Source organism: Thermobia domestica, chromosome 10, assembly GCF_964235325.1.
Source record: "Thermobia domestica chromosome 10, izTheDome1.hap1.1, whole genome shotgun sequence".
Classification (NCBI taxonomy): Eukaryota; Metazoa; Arthropoda; class Insecta; order Zygentoma; family Lepismatidae; genus Thermobia; species Thermobia domestica.
In genome coordinates, this window is record NC_137463.1 from 217,063,416 (window position 1) to 217,085,973 (window position 22,558).

At 34.6% G+C, this 22,558-nt stretch overlaps 1 protein-coding gene across 1 annotated transcript in view; it reads left to right on the forward strand.

Moving 5' to 3' along the window:
* The window catches only part of LOC145662989 (synaptic vesicle glycoprotein 2B-like), a 29,789-nt gene extending 16,894 nt beyond the window's left edge, over window positions 1-12,895 (forward strand). The window contains exons 8-11 of the mRNA XM_081729093.1: window positions 1,991-2,238; window positions 7,570-7,729; window positions 8,449-8,576; window positions 11,368-12,895. Coding sequence (XP_081585219.1) covers window positions 1,991-2,238; window positions 7,570-7,729; window positions 8,449-8,576; window positions 11,368-11,423 — 592 coding nt within the window. The 3' untranslated portion in view covers window positions 11,424-12,895. The remainder of the gene's footprint in view (window positions 1-1,990; window positions 2,239-7,569; window positions 7,730-8,448; window positions 8,577-11,367) is intronic.
* The last annotated feature ends 9,663 nt before the right edge of the window (window positions 12,896-22,558 follow it).

Consider the following 22,558-nt stretch of genomic DNA (forward strand, 5'->3'; position numbering starts at 1 on the left):
GTGACCGAGAAAGCATTATCATGTTCGGAAGATGAAAGACAATTGGTAGTAAGAATGATGGCGACTCTTCTTGTTTCCAGAGAGTGCAATATCTAATTTGGTAAAAGTTCAACATATGCTTTCGTATCGATGATTTACTAGGTGCATGTAAAAATAAAGCCGATAATTTTTACGTGCGGTTGGCAACACTGATAAAATTGAGCATGCTTAGAAGCATGTCCTAGTATTCTGTATTTCCAGCAGAAATAGAACAGTCCGATTGGAAATGTGCACGTGCGAGTAGCAGTAAGATAAAATGACTGCATAATGCGGTATCCCGTCAATTGTAAACTGAAATCTTTCATACGATTTCTGAATTTTAAGGACGAACACAGCTGGCATCCATCAGCAATTCTGTGCTACTTATGAACTTTCAGAAATGAGTGAAGGAAAGATCAGGTAATGGTTAAAAAGTTCTGGGAAGACCGCTTAAATGTTCATGACAATGAGCGTAGCAAAATACCTAGTGTTCAAACAAACGATCTGGTGGAACACCCTAATGAAAAAGTGTAATCCGATAGCTGGTTCAATAACTGAACTTACCAAAGAATTTCATGAAGTGGGTGCGAAAATAGTGCATCGAATTGTGACTGACAAGCTGCGTTATCACGAACTGTATGCGAGGTGGGTGCCGAAAATGCTAAGAGACGTACACAAAGGGCAAAGAATGAGGAGATTTTTTTTTTGCTCGTTGGTGGGAGGATGACCTTTCTCCTCACATAATGAAAGGGGATGAAGCCTGGATATCGTATGCCACTGGGGAGTCGAAGCAGCACTCAATGCAATGATTCTCCTAAAGCGAAGAAGTTCAAACAAATACCACCAGTTCACAAACTCATGATAACTGTATTTTAGGTCCAAAAGTGTGTGATCCTTTGATATTCTTGGAACCAGTACTAACAACTACAGCAGAAATGTATTACTAAACATTGAATAGTTGCCATTAAAAAATGGTGTAGAGGAGTGTTATGCTTTAGACTTCTTCTGATCCCTGACATTGCCTGTCCACACACAGCTGCCACTACTGTTGAGATAATTCAAAGACTCTGATGGGAAATATAGAATCATCGCCCTTGCTGCCTCGATCTTGCCCCTGGTTTGTCGTTGTTTCTTAATCTGAAAAGGTGGCTTGCATTGAAGCGTTTCCATGACTGAAGTGCTCAAGACATCAGTTCTGAACTGTTTGCACCCTCAGGCGGCAGATGTTTACACAGAGTGTATACGAAAGCTTTTTCTGCGCTACAAGAAATGTTTGGAGCTTAGTGTTGACCAACATCGAAAAATAGAAAAGGTATGTACTTGTATATCAATCACGATCTTCTTTTCTACTATCATTTTCTTGTTTCTTTTTCAAATATCGGCTTTTTTTAGATGCACCTCGTATTCCTGTATTTTAATGTCAAATAACTCTAATGATTTAGATTAAATTGATTCTAATTGGTTACTGAAACAGTTACGAGAAATGATACAATGTCAAGATAATAATATAGATTTTGAGAAGTCATACAAAACACGACAGGAAAAGTATTTCCAATATTACAGAGCTTTCTATCAAAAATTTAATTATTTCATTCCACAACAAAATACATTATTTCCCTCTGGGAGTTCATATGGTTCGGATTCCATGTTTTGCTAAAGGTCTATGTCACATATACTCTTCCTGCTAAAATGGACGTTAGACTGCTAAAAGAGACACTAAATTCCAATTCAACAACAATGTATATTATAAAGTGCAATAATATTAACACAAGGAAAGAGAAAACAAAAGCTTCTTGTAAATGAAAATATGTAAGCAAATGGATAGACAGCAAGAAAGAGTGAGGAAAATGGTCATAGAATAAAGAATTGTTTTTGAAACTTCCAATTCTAACACCGATCTGATATCATTACTGCTGTTATTATAAAGTGTAAACGAATAAAGTATAACCTAACTTCTTTGTTAAATTTTTAGCTATGATACCATTGTCATGTGGATTCCGGAACTGTTCGATCGTTTTAGTGCATATGAGATGCAACATAGTAATGAAACGACTGGAATATGTGAAATGGTTTCTGCCGTTAGCGATGATGATAATCCCTGTACGCGTGAGATGAAGGACCAAGTCTTTCTTAATGTAATGATAACATCTTTAGCAACTTTACCAACATCTACGTTCCTAATATTTGGTATCGACAGATTAGGAAAAAATGTGTTTCTAGGTAGGTAACAATTTTATATTACGTTACATTTCCTAATTTGAAAGTTCACTAAACATTTTGATACATTGTTTAGAATTTAGATTTTACTGTTCATTTTTGTGTTCTATCCAAAAATTGAGGCGATGATACGAATAATAAAGATGACAATATGCCACATAATGAACCATGTTATATCTTGAATTATGAACCAGAAAATGATAGTCTTGTGTTCGATGAATTAACGGATCAGACTATTTCATTGATTGATTATTTGAAGTTATCGTTCTTCACAATAACCATGAGACAGGAAATTCTGCTTAAAATGCAATCAGTTTTATATCCGAAGGAAGATACCTGATCGTAAATTGAACCCAGGACCATGGCACAGAATGAAGATTTGCTACAATGTGGCCATGAATAGAAACACTTCCTCAATTACAACAATACCATTTAATAATATTGTAATTTTCCTTCTCACTGTATAGTAGACACAAAGTGCAACAGTCCTCACTTTTCATATTTATACAATGTTGTTAGTATGATTCTAACAAACTACTGTGAACGTTCAATACATTAATTAATTCTGATACATATATCAAATGGAAATATTGGTAATAGTAGATGGTAGAATAATAATATAAGGATGATATTTAAAAAGAGATGTAAATGGTTGAAACCTGAAGGGAGTAGTAAAAGCAGTGAGATAAACGAAAAGAGGGCGTGATCAAAATGTTTATAGTTGAAACAATATTACAGAGTATTTCCCTTAGATCATAATATTGGCAGAGTATTAGTACAATAAAGGATGCATAATCCTCCCTCTGTGAAAGTGATTTATTAGTGATATCAAAATTCCTATGATACGTATATTAATATTAAATTTTCTGTAAAAGAGTTACGGACACAAGCTGCTTTCTTTCTACTAAATTAAATACTCAGGGAAAGAAGAGAATAGAGAAAAATAATAGTGCAAAGTAGAAGAAAACTAAATTGGTTGGATCACATACAGTTTCAGAATTGTTTTCAGGAAACAATAATAAATGGAAAAATTTAAAAATATAAAAGGAAAAGGTAAGACGAAAGAAGAAAATTGGAGTGCTTAGTGCAGTGAGAAATGTAATACTTAACGAAGAAAACCAAGAACATACACACAGATTAAAGAAAAGGCACAGGACAGAAAGAAATGGAGAAAATCCAGTAACTACCTGTTATAAAATAGATTTACTAAGAAGAAAAAGACGGACAACAAACTTCTTATATCCTTGTATACAGTCTACAATAGCTTTTGATCTATATGCGAATAAATAGATTACTAACTGCAAATAGATACTAACAAAGTGCAATACAGTATTTTTATTAAACAAAATACCGTTGCGGAAGGCACACATAGAAGCTCAGGTTACGCGAGTCCTATATTGTGAAAGCAAATGATGGTACTTATTGAATTTTTGTTATCCATTTCTTGTAGTAATTATTACACTGGCCGACGTCAGTTTAGTTACAGAAAGGAAAATCTCTGATTCTGACTAATTTCGTGATGCTGAATTCGAAATTGATAGCCGTTTTACTACATTAGCTCGTATTTTGGCGTTATGCATTGTTGCCAAATTTGCCATTTTGTGAAAACGGCTTCAGTTGTCATCGAAGTAACCGGTTTGACAATGCTATTTGAGTAAGAAATAAATTAGATTTCACTCAGTGGGCGACAGATATGGCCCCCCTTGTTGTTGGCATATATATAAAACAATGAATACCGGGAGGACGGGGATGATTGAAATGCTTGACACTTGTGTTCCTCCCCCTCCTTTGTTTGTTTGTTTTTAGACCATTGAAACTGGTTTAAAAATAGGGTCTATGTGGTAACAACGAGCGGCATGATGACGCGGGCGAAAGAAGCGCCGACTGCGACGTTATTGCGTGGCTCAGTCTTGCTTTTATGCATTGCAGTAAGTAATCTCTCAAGTGTATAAGTATTTTATCGGGAGAATTGACTTGGAATTTTTCTGTCAGTAACTTCAGTTTTATTTTACCGTATTTTTAGAACTGTTTGCCTGTGTTTTCAGTATCTTTTAGTTATTTTATGGAATAAGTGGTTGTGCTGTTGCTCTAAGTTTCACTTTCCTCTGCAAAATTTCAAGTTTTCCCCGCAGAGGATGTAAAAACTCACCGGACAGATTTTGTTATATCTGTGGCGTATTTATGGTTAAGTCACAGATTAGATCGATAAATGATGACGTTAGGAAATCATATTATTTTTATTTTGGCTGCAAGATCGGTGATCAAGATAAAAGCTGGCCCCTCGTGTGTGTTGTTTGATATGTTATGTGACTCTGACTGCCTGGCTTAAAGGAACAAAACGAAGGATGTTTTTTGCTGTTCCGATGATATGGAGAGGACACCGGAATCATTATGATGATTGCTATTTCTGTATGACGAATACAGCAGGAAGTAACAAGAAGAAACTAAGTGCCATCGAATATCCAAACTTGCAATCCACAATCAGACCAGTGCCCCATGGACAAAATTTACTTTTACTTACTCCTCCGAAAGATTGGAAAACTATCGATAGTACATCGCCTACAGGAAGCGATGAGGACACCAACTCAATATCTGCGGATGAAGATCCGAGAGACAATTCCTTCTACGCAAAAGATCAGCTTCACTTCATCCTACAACATGAGTTGAATGATTTAGTGAGAGAGTTACAACTTTCGAAAGAGAAAGCTCAACTTTTGGGTGCTAGACTCAAATAGTGGAATTTACTGGCTCCTGGAACTACTTACACTCACTACAGGAAAAGGAACGAGCCGTTTTCAGAATACGACAGAATAGAAGGTTCCCTTTGTGATGCACGGACATCAATGGTCTGATGAATGAATTAGAAATTCAACATGTTCCATCCGATTGGCGTATTTTCATAGATTCGTCTAAGTACAGTCTGAAAGCAGTTTTACTTCATAATGAAAATAAGCTGTCGTATATTCCTGTGGCACACTCTGTTTCGATGAAAGAGACTTACGAGAATCTCGCACTCATTTTAAATCGCATTTACTACAAAGAATATGGTTGGCGAATTTGCGGAGATTTGAAAGTTATTGCAATATTACCTGGTCTGCAAGGTGGATTTACAAAGTACTGTTGTTTTTTGTGTCTTTGGGACTGAAGAGCCACAGGAAAACATTTTTCACAAACAGAGTGGCCCCCAGAGAGACATTTAAGCCCGGCACTAACAGTCTCAAGTATGAGCCTCTGATCGATCTAGCCAAGGTGCCGAATCCACCTCTTCATATTAAGTTGGGCCTCATGAAGAATTTCGAAGAGCTATGGACAAAGAAAGTGTAGGATTTAAGTATTTTATACAGTGTTTTCCAAAACTAAGTAATGGCAAATTAAAAGAAGGGTTATTCACAGGATCTGATATTCGCAAATTTATCCATGACGAATTGTTTGAACAGAGTTTAAACGACAGAGAGTTAAATACATGGCGTGCTTTTGTTCAAGTTGTAAAAGTTTTTTGGGCAAAACTAAAGCTCAAAATTATGAGGCTCTGGTGCAGTAACTTCTGGTGGCATATGAAGCTCTGGGATGTCGCATGTCTTTGAAAATCCACTTTCTGCACTCCCACTTCAAATTCTTTCCAGAAAATCTTGCAGATGTAAGCTACGAAATGGGAGAACGGTTTCACCAGGATATAAGATCAATGGAAACTCGATATCAAGGACGTTGGGATCCTGTAATGATGGGGGGCTATTGCTGGTCGGTGAAGAGAGAGGACCCAACATTTCATAAAAGAAAAAAGTAAAGCAGATGGTGTTATTTGCAGCTCTAAACATTAGACTTATAAATTACTCTGTGTATGTAAATGCTAATAGGCCTACACTAACAGAATATGTATATAGCTTTTTAATGCTAATACACAAACAGAATGTATAGTTTTTTAACTGGTTTGATTCAATAAATTAATTTTAAGAATTTTTAAAACTGAATGTCGTTCTTGACCAACTGTTGAAATGAAGTTTATTCCCTTTCGGCACGCAAACAGCTCATTGGTCGGTGCATTTCATGATAGCTCATTTTCCCTATTATGGTAAATCTCGCAACTATGCGTTACACAAAAATGCGAGCTAATGTAGTAAAATGGATATCATATTCATATTCAGGGACCTACAATTAGTCAGAATCAGTGAGTTTTGTTTCTGTAACTTTTCATAAGTTTAAAAACGTTGGTCTGTGTTATAGTAAACATTAGTAATTATTATAGTAGAAAATGTGTTTAAGTCTCAACTCGAACCGATTGTATTCCACGAAATCTTTCATAATTAAAAATGTATAATTGATTTAATTGCACATGCCTTAGCGCATACACATACATTTTTCTCTGAAATGCTTACAATTCATTCTATCCCGCAGCATCTAAATAAATCAATCCCTCCCGTAAGTCATCACCAATTTAATTTCGTAAGTAGTCTCATGAGAACGCTCTTATATCCTTAAAGTAAGTTATATGAACTTAGAGTGAAAATCAATCAGGATCTTGCATCTATACTATCAGATCTGGTGTATCTCATCCAACATAGGAACTATCAAGTCCAAAGAGTCTGTCGTTAACCAGAGTTATTGCAGGGCATTCCACATTACAATATTGTACAGTTCGCACTAATTATGATATTAAATGAAGCATTCCTGTCAATTTTTCCTCTTTAAAAATGGTTTCTTTCTATGCTATTCGAAATGAAGTATAACAGTAATGGAACTAAAAGAAAAAACTTTTTAAGTTATAAAGTACTACGAATGAACCTGTGTTTGTTACTCCACTAAAACCAAAATCCCTACTAGTGTATTGCCATGTAGCTGATAGTTCTGATATAGTTTTGATGTCTTTTCATATCTCTTTGATTTCTCAGATGGGCGAAAGTGAAACTTTTATTAGACAAGAATTTTTGATATGACAGAATTCGCCTGATTGCAGTTATTTTTGATTTTCTAACTCAATATACATACAAACATTCAAGAAAAAATAACATGACTAACACATCCATATTAGATTTTGAATTCAACTTCAAATAAATTAAATCAGTAAAAGGGAAATAGCAAGGTTATTAACATCACAATAAAATTCTGTAATATTAATAACTTACATGGCTCCTCTAGAGCACATAAATATTATTTGATACCGGAGTCACAAATATTAAGTAGTTGATAAACTATAAATAGTTAAGAAACATAAATTCACAAAAAAAACAAAAGTAACATGACCCTATCAAACATTTCCTGTAACGGAAGATCCCTTACAGATGTAAAATGATAATATATACATAGAATATAAAGTTTCATATTATTGTATCGTTCCAGTCAGCTGCATGTTATGTGCTGGATGTTGTACTTTGACTCTGTATTTTGTGAGATCGTCTGTTGATGTGTTAATTCTGGCCTGCTTCTTCGAAGCATCAAGTTCTACTGCAATAGCTGTTCTTCCGTACGTCGTAGTGGAATTGCTACCCTCTCATATCAGGTAGGAATACCCTTACACATTATAAACTTTGTAATAACGTTCATTGTTTCCTCAAATCATTAAGGGATTCAAGAAGTAAAGTAACTAATCAGAACTTAAGATCGATTATGGTCGAGTTGAATACTCAATCTTACTAAGTACTTTAAAGAAAATCCTTCTAATTACAATAACTACAATTTAGTGTACTATCAATGTTGGATTTTAATAGGACAGTGTTTTTCCTTAACATAGTATAAATGATAGAATCTGAAATATAACTTTTGCATTAACTATATATTTAGTATTAATTTCCTCATCTGCAACCTGAGTTAACAATTTCAGTAATGTGAAAGCAATTTTAGGCCAATGACACTAAAATAAAAGCTTAAATAATAGGTTATAATGTAACACTATGAATTTATTGTAAATTTACTCGGGCCCGAAAAATGCAAAAATATAATTCGATATTAAATTAGTTTTGTTTCACGTTGTGAAAATATGATAAATTTTTAAAGTATTAAATTCAATAGAGAAAACAGAAGTAGTACGTCCAATTTCAAATTATGAATGAATATTTACAAGCCCTTCGCCCAATAGCGTATTTGCCTTCCACTTCATAATATATTTGTATCTGCGATTATTCCATTCTAAAGTTCTTAGTGGCGCATTTTAGAAACGTAAAATTGTGTGTAATTACGCTTCGATAATATCATAATTATCATTTATTATTTCTTTTTCAGTGGAATGGGAATTACGTTACTACTAGGAGCGGGAATATTTGGAGGCATTCTAGGAAATATATACCTGGGACAACTAATTGATAGCCACTGTGCTGTTCCAATATTTACATTTGCTGCTTTGCTTCTTGGTATGTATTCTTGGTAGTTTGAGAAATGAAATTTACTCTCTTAATCTTAGTTTCTTCCTGATCTATGTATTATTGATTAATGTGAAGGAAAATTAATTAATGATGCAATGAGGAAATGTATATAGTCAGGTAGTAATGAAAAATTCAATTCTTACAGTATAATGTAGCTTTCGCTAGAAACTAAAAGTGTGTATAAAAGACTAGATAAGCTTATATATGTATAGTGAATATAATCTTTTATTTCATAGCACAAACCAACTATTAATCAGAGCACAGGCTTCAAATATCCGTCCAGAGAACGAAATGAATATCATGAAGGCTAGACAACAAACTTGGGAAACCAAGCCACGTATTCGATCCACAATCCAGTCGCATATTCTTCAGCCTGAAATTCCTACCTATAAAGGATATTGTGTAAAGAAATGCTTGTTTGTTATCTCCATTCTTCACATAACGTTTGCCTCTTTCGGTTGAGGTAGAAAATAATTAGTGCGAATTTGTTTTCGTTTCCATAATGGAAACATCAAATAAGAAAATATTTTAATTTTTAAATAAGAGTTCACTTTTACGAATGAAATGCAGAAAACATTATCAATAGAAACTCAAAAACCAGGGAAAGAAGTTCAGGGAACTATTGCAACAACAGTCTTTTATGTATCCGATCTTATTACCGTTGCTGGAAGCACTTGGATCCTTATTTTGAACTAGCACAGGATGACATAGGGGAGTGTACTCCTTTTTGGATGAACATTAGATAGTTCCTTTAAGATTAAATTTTATTATTTTGTTGCAAAATGTACGCGAGGTAGGCCATTTTCCTTTATATTTATTTCAGCTGCCATGGAGTCGTTGCCGGTGGAACATAGCGTGTCATGAATGATGCCTTTGTTAGGAACAAAGATTGCCGGTACTTGAATGTAAGACAGTTTCAACATGCAAAATAAGTTAGAGTGGGTTAAACAGTTTCGAACCGAAGACACTACAACTCTAGAAACACCATTATGTGTTGAACATTTGGTTCCGCTTCAGTTTTTGGCATTATGTTTGGGATAGGAACTTTTTTAGAGAATTTTGAGACCAGATCTTGAGTGCATAAATTACTTGCAACAAATTAAGGCCAATTGTTAGATTTTGCTGTACGGATGGAAGACCTTCTTCACGACGAACCTGATGTACTCGTCCTTGTTAGTGATGAGATCATTTTCACCTTATTCGTCAACTAGCAAGATTCAGGTAATAGGTGCGCCAGAAAATCCAAGAGAACAACATGAATGACATCCACATTCATCCCCTGTGACAGTGTGATATATGATATGATTCAAGAATAACGTTATTGGTCCCTTTTCTTTATTCTTTTCTTTTTTGAATAAGAGTGTAGCAATAACAGTAACCTCCTATCATTATTCGCATACCATAAACACAATTTTTCGGGGCTACGGTCCACACCGTCAAACGTTCCGTGAACAACCTACGGTGATAGTTTCCTAGTCATTTGATTCCCAGGTTCGGAGATGTTCCTTAGCCTAATCGATCTTCCGACTTCAATATGTGTGGCTTCCTTCTGAGAAAATGTATAAAGATGTGAGTTTACGTATATAAACCCTTTTCATTAGGCCACTAAGGTCAGTTAGCTATTCGTAGAGAGATGCAGAAGATCACTCAAGAGACATTGGAGTGCGTGTGGGGCAGCTTGATCTCTCAGTTTGAAAACTGCAATATGGGAGATAGAGTTCATCTTGCAGATATGATTTTTTCCCTACGTAACATTAATGCATTCTTTACCAAACTTTTTTCAAACCAAAGTGGATAGTAGTTTATAATTATCCGTGCAATGTTCACTGAAAAAATGATTACACTCCCTATGTGTCATTCTGTATTAAATAATTGTTTGTGAGCTCTTGTTTAAATTACTTATTACTTATTACAGCGAATATATCCACATATGTCACAACGGAATCAATATTTTATTAATAACATACACCATTAGAATAATGTTAAAGTAATTCGTAATTTTCTTCTTCGTGTGGGCTACTACAGAATATAAAGCACCTTTTGGTTTGTCAATTATAGAGATTATATAAAACCGTTACAGAAAATTTGTTAAAATCTATTGGGCTGGTTGATAGCAGGACCCAAATCTTAGATGTAACAATTTAGAACCTAAAACACTTACCACTCGAATACATTTTTTTGATCAATTCATGAAAATTTATCCTCATGTAATGTCACAAGAACGAGGGGAAATAGCGGTATGCAGCAGTTTAAGTGTGTAAAATCTGTACTGCACTTACGTAGTAGCTACAATTTAGATTATATTGCTGTTTACTCGTTCTATTTGTTGTTTAGTGTTCTCTTGTTAGTACCGAGCCTACATGAGACGTGGACCTACAGTTTAAGATGAAACTACCCTTATGTGTTCAAATTTTAATGTTGTCCCACCGGGATAAAATATGCACGAAAGACACTTGTGCAGGTTATTAGACAAGTACGGAGGGCATATTGAGATCAGTTGAGGAATACATAACTCACCCACTTGTAGAAGAAATTATGTTCATAAATAGTCAACGGAGAATTAAGAGTATTCGCAAACTTCTATCGTGCCGAATGGAGTATAGGTTTGCACAATATAACAATACGAATAACATAATAGAATTGAATCTCCACTAAAATGACCTTCTTTCTTTTCGCAGTTCGTACAATGATAATGCCTTTTGCTAATATATATTATGTATTTCTTAAACATATCAGAAAGCAGGAAATGTTTTATAATGTTTTGTTTATTATTTTACAGGTTCTGTCATTTTATCTTTACTTTTGCCTCGAAAACCTTCATCGAAGAACATATGAAGAAACTGTGATTGAATTTAGCAACAATTTCGCACAATATATATTTCTATTACATTTGTGCTGAAGGAAATAGTGTATAACTCATGCCAAAATGGAAGGTATTTGTGCTTGGAGTAGCTATAATTCTAGGAATGTTTGAGTTCGCAAGCCCTATGAATGGAGGAGAGAAATGTTTAAGTTAAGAATAGTATTTCTATAATTAACAGCCACAAACGATAAGGAAAATACCAATATAGAGGGATAGCTATCACAATATTAATTCATAATTACTAAGGACACTTTAAGATAAAAGTAAAATCTGGAACCAATTCAAGAGCTATTCATAAGCACTACACAAATTTAAAATTGCCACACTTGTATGCTGCTTTTGTCATTACATCTCTTGAAACATGCCGCCATCATTCTTTGAATTCTGTGTGACATGAATGGATCAAAGCTGCAGTTACGGTGATTCAAGTGAATTTTCCTTGAAGTTGCCTAACATATATATTGCAAAGGCAAAGTGAAATGTAAAATAGGGTGGTACTGCATAACATTTAACTTGTTATACAAGAAACTAAGTGAATACAGTAAGACAAAAAGTGGGAAATCAGGAAGACAAGTACGAATAAGTACGTAAATTGATATACTGCAACATTTTTGAAGTTTAAAAATAACGTATGCAGTACGCGTAACGTATGCAGAACAAAAGTAGTTATGACGTGCATTATATTCTCAAGAAAAAACAGAGTACTACAGAAAATATTAGCTACAATATAGAGTCTGTCTAAAAAAAATGTATATACAATTTAATAAGTGGTACCTGCGTATTGTTTTTCAAGTTCAATTGACTTACCATTACAATACGTATCATGTGTGTATTATGTTGTTTCCTCAAAAAAAAAGTCTATACTCTCATCACTATAACGTCAAACATATGACGTATTACAGTGAAACAAAATATCCGAAGCACAGAAGTACATTTTAAAATGGTATTTGAAGTTTTAAAATCTCACTGAACTTCAACATTAGTACAGGTTTAAGTTTAAACCTTTAAGAATGTCGTGAATTTTAGGAAAACTGCAACGCTAAGACTTTGGTGAAGAAATTACAGAGGAGTGAAGCAATCCTTGCGAACACGTTGACCGACGTTGCTCAACCAATCGATCGCCGTTATGGATTGCGTCTGGCCATAAGGCAAACCACTTTCAACCTCTTCAGCAATTGTTGACATCCAGGAAGCATGTATCGTGCTTTATTTAATATGTATTACGCTTGCGATTGCGGAGCGTACTTAAGTTTAGCACTAAGACACAATATAGAGTTCACTTTCGTTGAAGTGTGTATACACTATTCTGAATGACTTGGTATAGTAGCTGACACATTTCCTCGGAAAGAGGAAGAAATATCTAACATATGACACGACGAAATGCTGATGAGAAAATTACACACACACACAAACGCACACACACACACACACACACATATAATATATATATATTGTGTGTGTGTGTGTGTGTGTGTATGTGTAATTTTCTATATATATTAACACTTTGTGAAAGTTTTATTAAATATCTTGATCAATTATTTGCAAACACTGTGTTCAACACAAATTAAGTACATTAATATCTGTATTACGAAAACCTACTCATGACGAATTCATGCCTTCAGGAACTTTGTCTATCTTGTATCACTACACAGTAAGAAAATGATCGGTTAAAACAACTGAAAATGAGCAACTTATTTCAACAAGAACATCGCCTTTTAAGCATATAAAAGTACGTAGTAATCGACAGTGAATAAGTGTATTACTTGTTATTTTTTCGTAAGAGCAAAGCTTTACGCGTTTTGCTTTATATTTATACCAAGTAAAGGGCAACGTGCGTGAATAAATCTTCTGAATTTTACATGAGTGGCAGTGCTGTCATATGTTGTTCTGCTGTTCATAAAGGTTCCTAGTGCATCATTACTAATATAAATTTTCACTGACAGTTAGTAGATATTTATGTGATATGCTCGAAAGGCAATGCTCCTCATATTATAATAACACGCTAAAGTGTTGTCATTTTGAATTGTTTTAACATATCGTTGTTTGCTATGTATATTTTGTACATCAAAATGTAACTTTAACACTAATTGAAAAAAAAATGTTTTTGTTATTTTAACTTGTGTTGCAAATCGATGTATTTCAATAAATGATATTCGAAATGAAAGACATATAATCGTTTCTATTACTATAGGACACTTTCCCGAATATTCCATATAAGACGCCTCTTTTGCCGTCTCACTTTTGATTTTGTTTCTAAGTTGTACTTGAAGTTTGAATAAGTGTATATAAATTATCAATAATACATGACTTCTCTGTGTTTTGTTGGACAAAAATATAATTATGTTTATATACCAAATAGTCCACTTATCTTGATTTGCTATTATAACTTTTAAACTAATAGAGACAAAACGCTGAAATTTCATATCACGCAAATATCAACAGAGGAACATTGACATAAAAGTACTTTATACATTGCAATACAAATCAGATTAACGTTTCCACTAAGCATAAAGTTATTTTTTCAAACGTTATTACATCAGGTTATTACATATTAAAAAATCTCATATAGCATATCTGTTATGCAGTGTTACAACCTGGGAACGCTACAGTATAACAAACACCAGAAAATGGCCAAATGTTGTAAGCTTCTACAACAGTAATAAAGCAAGTAAGACGGATGGGCCAATGTGCATCCAAATTACCTTAATGCCAAATATGACGGTCATCATATGGCATATTTCGTAGTAGAAACAAAGTTAAATTAATTTATATTTGACTTCCTTTAAAGAAGTTTATTTCGAAAAAACGCTTAGGTGAGTATCACATCCAATTAGATGGTTGGGAATAAACACAAAAATCACAATGTCGTTTCTATTAGGTCGATGAATAAGTTCGTGATATTCTTATATTTTATATTTAATTTTATGCTGCTATTCTCTTAATTCAAATACAAATACAAATACAATATAGACATAACATTTACATATTCTACGAGTGTAACTATACATTGCATACATGTTACTGTCACTCACATTAACTTACAATCACTCAGTGATGTATTCGCCTCCACTATATATGGCCTTGTGCCAACGTTCAGGTAGCAGATCAAAGCCTCGCCTGTAAAACTGTTTTGGTTTTGACTGGAAGAAATCTGTTAGCCTTTGGTCAAGAGAAAATTTTCTGTGTTGTTCTTTCAGCAATTGCTTGATTCCCGTACACTGCACAAGTTGTTCTCGCAGCTTCTGCTATACTGGATCCTCGGTTAAACTCAATGAATAAAATGTGAAGGAAATGATTATTTTTCTCAACTTGACATTCCATATTAGTTTGTTTGAAATATATACAATAATACGTTCACAACCACGACAAACAAACTCCAAACTAGGGTAAAACAACGGAATAACGATAAACAATCGCGTCACGGCACACACATTTTGCCAACACAAAAGAAAACCGCACAAACTTATGCATAGACCCAATAGCAATTTGTTATCTCAAACCGTTTCGGAAATACTAAAAAATGGTAAAAATTGCTATATTGTTTAAAATTGCTTATTTGAGGGTACTTTTTAAATCAATTTTTGAATCGTTTTTCTTCTATAACACCCCGTCAATAGTTTTTGGCAGATGTAATTACAAGTTCTCGAAAAAAATACACATTTTAGGCAGTGTTGCAAACTTTACCAGTGTTTACTATAAAATATATCTGCAAAACGGTTTGAGATAACAAATTGCCATAAACGGCATCATAACTTTTACATCTGTTGCTATCAAATGATTACCAACATATTTTCTGTATGTGTTCCACCCAAAAGACATATCAGCAGAAATAAATGTTGGTTTACTTATAATTAAGAAAATAAAATCCAAGACATACCACCATAACAAGTGGAGAAAAACTTATCAACAAATGGCTCAATGGTAGAGCGTTCACCTCTGGTGCATGGAGTCCCCGGTTCAAATGCTGCTGAAGCCAAGTGAATTTTGTGGTGGACAAACACCGCGTGCATGGGTTTCCTCGGAGTTTTCCCGTTTCCTCCGACTTTCTTCATTCCATTTCATTAATTTCTCATCATCACCATCTCCCTTAGCCTAGCCAGCATAATCGTGGGACGTAAAACTCAAAGCTTTATCATCGCGATCAATTTGAAAGACTGCGTAAAGAAATAAAATCTGACATAAAATTAGCCTACAAAAGTTTTATTTTAAACTCAGAATACTTTATCGAAAAAGGCCGAAGCCAGATCTCAAGCAAAACACAGCACTTGTCATCATGGTCCTTTATATATAATGGCCATGATATCCAACATGCCAATGAAATAGCACAGTCATTTGCACATTATTTTCAATCAGTTTACTACAATGTACCCGCTACGTACAACGCTGACTCTTTGCTTGCTAATAGGACCAAATGCAATATATTATACTACTTTCAATTAGATGAAATAAAACTTGAAGAAATAGGAAGTGCTATAAGAGAGTGGAAACCAAAAACAACTTATAGTCCTGATAACATTCCTCTTTATGTTGCGAAAGGTTGCAATGATATATTTAAATACCCACTTCGCATTATATTCAGCATTTGTATCAGAAGAAATACTTTACCAGATAAATGGAAAGAATTTTAGTATTGTCAAACAACAACACTTGCATAATTAAACGTCGTATATTTGTGTATGCACAATAATGTACGTATGATAGACATTATGTACGTTTGTACGTATGTACGTTAGATAATTATGTACACGACATTATAACTGGACATTAAGCCTGCTGTGTTATTCGTATGAAATAAATAAATAAAACCATCTATAAAATTAGATAAAATAGGTCTTTTTTCGAAATAAAGGAATTTGTAAAAAGTCAAAATTTCAATCACTTGTATCTTTGTTCCTATCCATTAAAAATCCGCCATACTATGACAATTATGTTAGACATTAAAATAATTTAGTTATCCGTTGTCATTCGTCAACTTGCATTATTACGTTTGTATAAGTCACCAAAATTTGGACGCTTGTGATACTGTAGATTGCTTAGTTTGCAACACTAAATAACAAACGTGATATTGTAAGTTTTCATTTGATATGTGAATTTGAAATATGTAATAATCTGAATTAGTGCCATTTGAAGAAATACAACTTTATGATCGGTTGGTAACACTTTTAACCTGGTGGCGTTGCAAAGTAAGTCAATTAATGCTCCCTCGCCTATGTTTGCATCATACAAAATTTCAAAGTTATTGTCTATTAGTTTGAAAGTTGCAAGGGCGTATCAAATTAAATGGTGCACCATGTATGTGTCAAGTACAGTGTAGTGGCGGCTTGTAAGGGTACATCGGTAAAAGTTTGCAGTTTTATCATTTTTACAAGCTAAGGAAAGAATTGGATACAATAATTAATACATTAGATAATTTTCTTCCCTTAACACGTTCGCTGCGTTACGAGTCACCGGTAGCTCGTGCAATACCTCATTTCTGTGAAGTGCGTTTTCTGCATTCTATTACCTCTATTTGTTTGTGGTATTTTCTTTTGTACAGATTTTAAACCTTACTAGCATCCACGAGTCACACGGTGATGCGTCCTGCTTTTGCTTCAGATTCTGTCAACAGATGTGTGGATTTGAAATACCATGTCGTCATCTGTGGAGAGAAGCTCAAAGTAAGATCTGTGCACGAGTCAGTGCTGACGCGTAACGCACCGACGAACAAATCTTCAACGAAACACACAGTGACTCTCATAGCACTGAGATCCAATCTCAGTTTTACACTGTCGCAGCGAACGTGTTAACTTGTAGCGATAAGATTGTATTTATTTACCGATTGAACTTCCCTCATGACCGCCACAAAAGAAATCAGTAACGACGCCCAAAGTCACATATGATTTATCGAACAACAACCCAGAAGTAAGTAATGTTTTGAAAAAAATGAAATGAAATCTTGGAGTTTTACGTCCCACAGTTATGCCGGTTAGGATAATGGAGACGGTGATGATAAGTAATGAATGAAATGGCGAAATGAAGAAAGTGGAAGGAAACGAGAGAACCCCGAGAAAACCCATTCACATGGTATTTGTCCACCACAAAGTTCACTTGGCGGGACTGGGATAGAACCCGGGACCCCAAGCACCACAGGTGAACGCTCTGCCACTGAGCCACCGCGGCCTCCAAGTAATGTTTTATTGTCAACAGTTATTAAATTGAAGAATGCAGAACATCTATTTCAATTGTTTAAAATTCAGGCCCATTGGAGATATTGGACAGTGAAATATGCCAAACTGGCATAATTACCTAACTTTACGATTTTTTCAGGCATTTGGGAGCAGCTACAGCTCTGCAAATTTTTTATGTATAAACTTATGAACCCGTACTGCATGCACATACAAAAACAGACCTCCACGTCAGCTGTTTTCTCTTCCCAAACATGTCTTTAATGTCCAAAAATGGTGTTACTATGGGCCCTGATTTGACCCCTTTCAAGTGGTTTTAGTCAAAAATGCTAATAGATCAAAGTTTTTCCTCTGCACAAGTTGGAGACGCTCAGCAATTTTCAATTTGCTAGGACAAATACATACTGAGATATTCAAAGCAACGTAAACGCCTGAAATCGAGAAAACGCAAAATGGCGTCAGCAACCGCGTCGCCATTGGATGTTGTAAAAAATAAATAATTGTGGGTTTGAAATACTCTTATATCGACTCAACATTTCTGAACAACTTACATTTGAAAAAAAAAAAAAGGTCGACAGGCAATTTTTCTTTTTACTCGACCACTTAGCATGAATTGACCCTGGTGTAGACATAAGTTTTGTGTCACATAATGAAAAGAGTGAGTTGTTCAGAATAAATGCAATTGTTATAAGAGTGAGTAGTATCTTACCGAAAGTTTAGTTGTTAAGTACTCTCAAATGGAAACATAGTTATCACTTGAAATTAGATACCGGTAATCCACATTAACATGAAAGTAAGCAAGTTGGTAAACAGATCGGGGAGGTTTTATTCCCATTGTTATTTGGTAATAACGAAGTAGTAGGAAAGAAAAGGATTCATATTGCTTTAGAAGCAAAGATAGGCTTTGTACAGTATTATATGACAAAATACATCTTGTAAACAATGTGAAACTTAAAGTTATGTGTAATTTTACATCGCCTATTATTGGCTCATGTTTGGGTCAGTTTTAGGCATTAAAAAGCTTCCCTATCAGCAGTCACATGACTGGAGAAAATGGCTTTGAGAAACGTTTCGACAATACTTATATCAGAAATGAAGGTAAATACATTATCGAATTGACGTTTCGTTGTGTGAAGAACAAATCAGATATCTCTAAAGAAAATGCTGGAAATCGATTGCTATCAAATGAAATATTGTTTTTCATAATATAGATTTTAAGGAGAAGTATTCACGACTTCATCCAGGAATATTTAGTTTTGAATAATATGGAACTTCTTCTACTAAGGGAATGCATGTAGACAGGGTTTTGTTAAAAAAGATATACGAAGGAATTGATTCCCAAACTAACAATGAATTTCTCAGGCTTGAGAAACCAATGTATTCTCATCGAAATATGAGCATCAAAGTATTCAGACATAATCTGAAAGAAATATGTGAACAGTTTACTATACATCTAGTTGTAAAAGGTGAAACACCCACATGCTTCCAAATGATGTCTATACCTTTTATAGTACAGATTTCAGCCCCCATAAACACATTTTCAGCTTTCAGTCAGTAGCAACGCGATATTTACAAAACTTATTTTTATACATCCAGAATGCAATTACTAATCTTCAAGTGTGAATACATTGCATGAGTAAGAATTTGATATTAGCAGGATATTTTGAAATGAGTGAGAACCTTAAGTGAAAACAGTGCGTACTGCGCAAATATGTTAACAAATTCTATCTTTAGAATCAACAAAATTAATCTGAGAGGTGATTCATCAAACGAATCATCCTAATAAAAGTATGCATTTTCCTTTCAAAAGAAATAATAATAATGTAATTTTGAAAGCTGAATTAGTGACGCTGGAATTGTGTCTTCTAATAGGTTAGATCTATACACACTATTTCATGTACCTTAGACCGTACAAGATAGGTTATTCTGCCACATTGAGAGAGGAAAAAGCTTGTTGTTAGATTAGAAAACCCATAGAAGCAAACTTTAACGGAATTCTGCATCACGCACAAGATTTTTTTCGTATCAGACTACGTGCATGTTTGTTGCTTAGCAAGGACCAATCTGTACAGCCATAAATAGACGGAAATCATATGGTTCCTTCGTTGGTACGTACAGGACACAGAAAATAGAGTTGTGTACTTTAGTAAACAATATCTTTTTATGTACAGATACTAGATAATCACATTCTTATGTAAAATCTAGATTTTCCTTCTTGTCTTAACAACAACTGATCAAATCAAAATTGGCGTTTGAGTGGACTGAGTATGTAGTACAATCGAGAAAATCTTTAGTGAACATACATACGAAGATATGGAGTATATAGATCATCTAGGGTAACCTGGTTCTACTTTTCCAACCTAGTACAGAAAATCTGTATCACAACCCAGTTTGCAGTTCTCATGCCGTGACAGGTGCAGCCCCAGGATATCCCTCTGTTCACGAAATCTACAGATTTTCTATCTAAATGTACTCCATTTTCCTCTCTGAGCAAACGTTTAAAGTGGGTACTTTTAAGTGTTTATGTTTACAGGTTTGATGAAGTTGTAGCACACAATTTTCCGTGTTTCATAGTGTCATGAGAAACTTGTGGACCAACTCGCATTAAAATATGGTCAAATTATTACTAGAACTTCAGAAATATTGGTGACAACAGGTAAATATACTAACAATACTCCAACGAAGTAAGAGCCGTTTAGTCAGCTGCAGCTTATTGTTGATTGGAATGTTTAGCAGTTTAGCTAGGTATAGTTTAAGTTTTAGACGAATGATCACCAAATCGTCTATCGTGAGCTACTGGTAGTTCACGGGGACATCTTCAGTAGATCACATTAACACTTCGTTTGGCTAACCTTGATTCCTCCACTGAGCTGACGCTACCGGCAGGGAGCTCTGACGACAACAATTGCTTGTTTCTCCCGCGCAACTGCCGTTGGCAGCCTCATCTCACAGTTGATTGTAGACGCGTGGAGTTGTGCACGTTATGCTTTTCGTGTGTATATTAGACATTTGTTAAACGTTATGTTTTTCGTGTGTATATTAGACATTTGCTAAACGTCATGTTTTTCGTATGTATATGAGACATTTGCTAAACGTTATGTTTTTCCTGTGTATATTAGACATTTTCTAAACGTTATGTTTTTCGTGTGTTTATTAGACATTTGCTAAACGTTATGTTTTTCGTGTGTATATTAGACATTTGCTAACTCGGATAGTTTGATTTCATATTTACTAGAAATATAAGTTTATAGGCAATAAACAAATGTAAGATCTTTTTTAATAACAGTTGGTAGTTCTTTTGATTGGTACCTTACAGTAGGATTTAAAACCGGTATGGTAGCTGAGAAGCTTCGTAAGTTTCGCGACTATTGTTTTAGACACATACATTCATTTAACCACTTTCCAGCGCTAGTATATACAACTGCAAGTAGAGCTCCTCGCACTAGTGTAGTACTCAGCGCGGCTCATTATTGCACGGAGTCTTCTTAGGTTCAATTTTTGTTGAGGGAACCTAATTTGAAGCCATTATGCTATTTGAGATTCCAGCCTAACCTATAGATATACGTTTCATGTTGCCTCTGTGCTAAAAGCGATGCTAACTTCGAAAACGAATCAACTGAAAGTATACTACTAACCACTATTTCGATGTCTACTCAAACCGAGTGGACTCCGTAATGAAAAGAGATTGAAACTCTAATAAATGCAATATGATCCTAAAACCACTGTTCAAGATCATGTAAAAATTACGAAGAGATACTTTCTGTTTTAGAGAAAAACAAGAATATCTTACTTTAATGAGCTGGTGAGCTGATAGAAATAATTGCGTTTCGTACATCGTTTGTTAACCGGAATGTGACATAACAAGTGTGGAATTTCAATGCTATAGTGAACGCACGTGTTTACATGTGTTCGTGAGGATTACAGATAACATATTACCTAGGTAACAAACAGGATTCTTGGAATGAACTTGACAGAATCAAAGGGTTCAAACTTCTAAAAAGAAGTTGTGGTAATAACTAACATAATTATAGGTATTCCTTTGAGAAGGACAATCTAAACGTTATGTACACAAAGTACTCAAAGTTGTCATTGTGTGCAGGCAGCTGATTTGTTCAACCTGTTACGATGTGGTGATCTCTCTCAAAGTGGTAACAACTACTGCACGTTATTTTGTTGTGATAATGCTAGAGATTACGTTGCTTAATGTGAGGGTATTGAATTGCCTCTACTGTTGATACTTACTTGCAAGCGTAATACAGCATTCAGTGCTACTTTATGTTTATAATTGAAAACAGTGTTTATCTTCGTTGTGGTATGGAGATAAGAAAACCACCAGGGGTCACTAACGATGAGCTTGAGATCTAGTTAGTTAATTTATTCAAATTTATTTTGAACTACTTTCGATATGTTATTGGGAATGTATTTATTGTTTAATCTTCATATGTTTGACTACTTTTCTTCTATGTCTCCGTCTTTTTCTATGTTTAAGTTTGTTCGGAGCTCCATATCCCATAATGGCAGTTTTTTTCTTGAACGAATACATTTCCTGACGCCAGGGCTTAGACCGGCATCTGACGCTGGATTGCCTTCCAAATATCAGTAGCTAGTTTGTATCTTTGTCTATAATTCAAGAAATCTAATGCTAATTGAAGATATCTATTATATTGTAGTAAATTTATGTCAAATTTTCCTCTTGTGTCAAAGTTAGGCAACAATGAACTCAGTGATTGATTAGTTTGTTTTAAAGGTATGTTTTCAGTACAGAAGCTATTAATTTGTTTCTTTGTCGTCAAACTGCCTTAGACGTGCTTCCATGGTGAATAGTCTTAAGTTCGATTGCCGGTGAAATTATTTGCCATGGATACCAACTATAGTTGGATTGATACAGTAGCACGCATCCAAGTATAAAGACCAAATCCCTTTTCATAGTCATGGAGCTGATA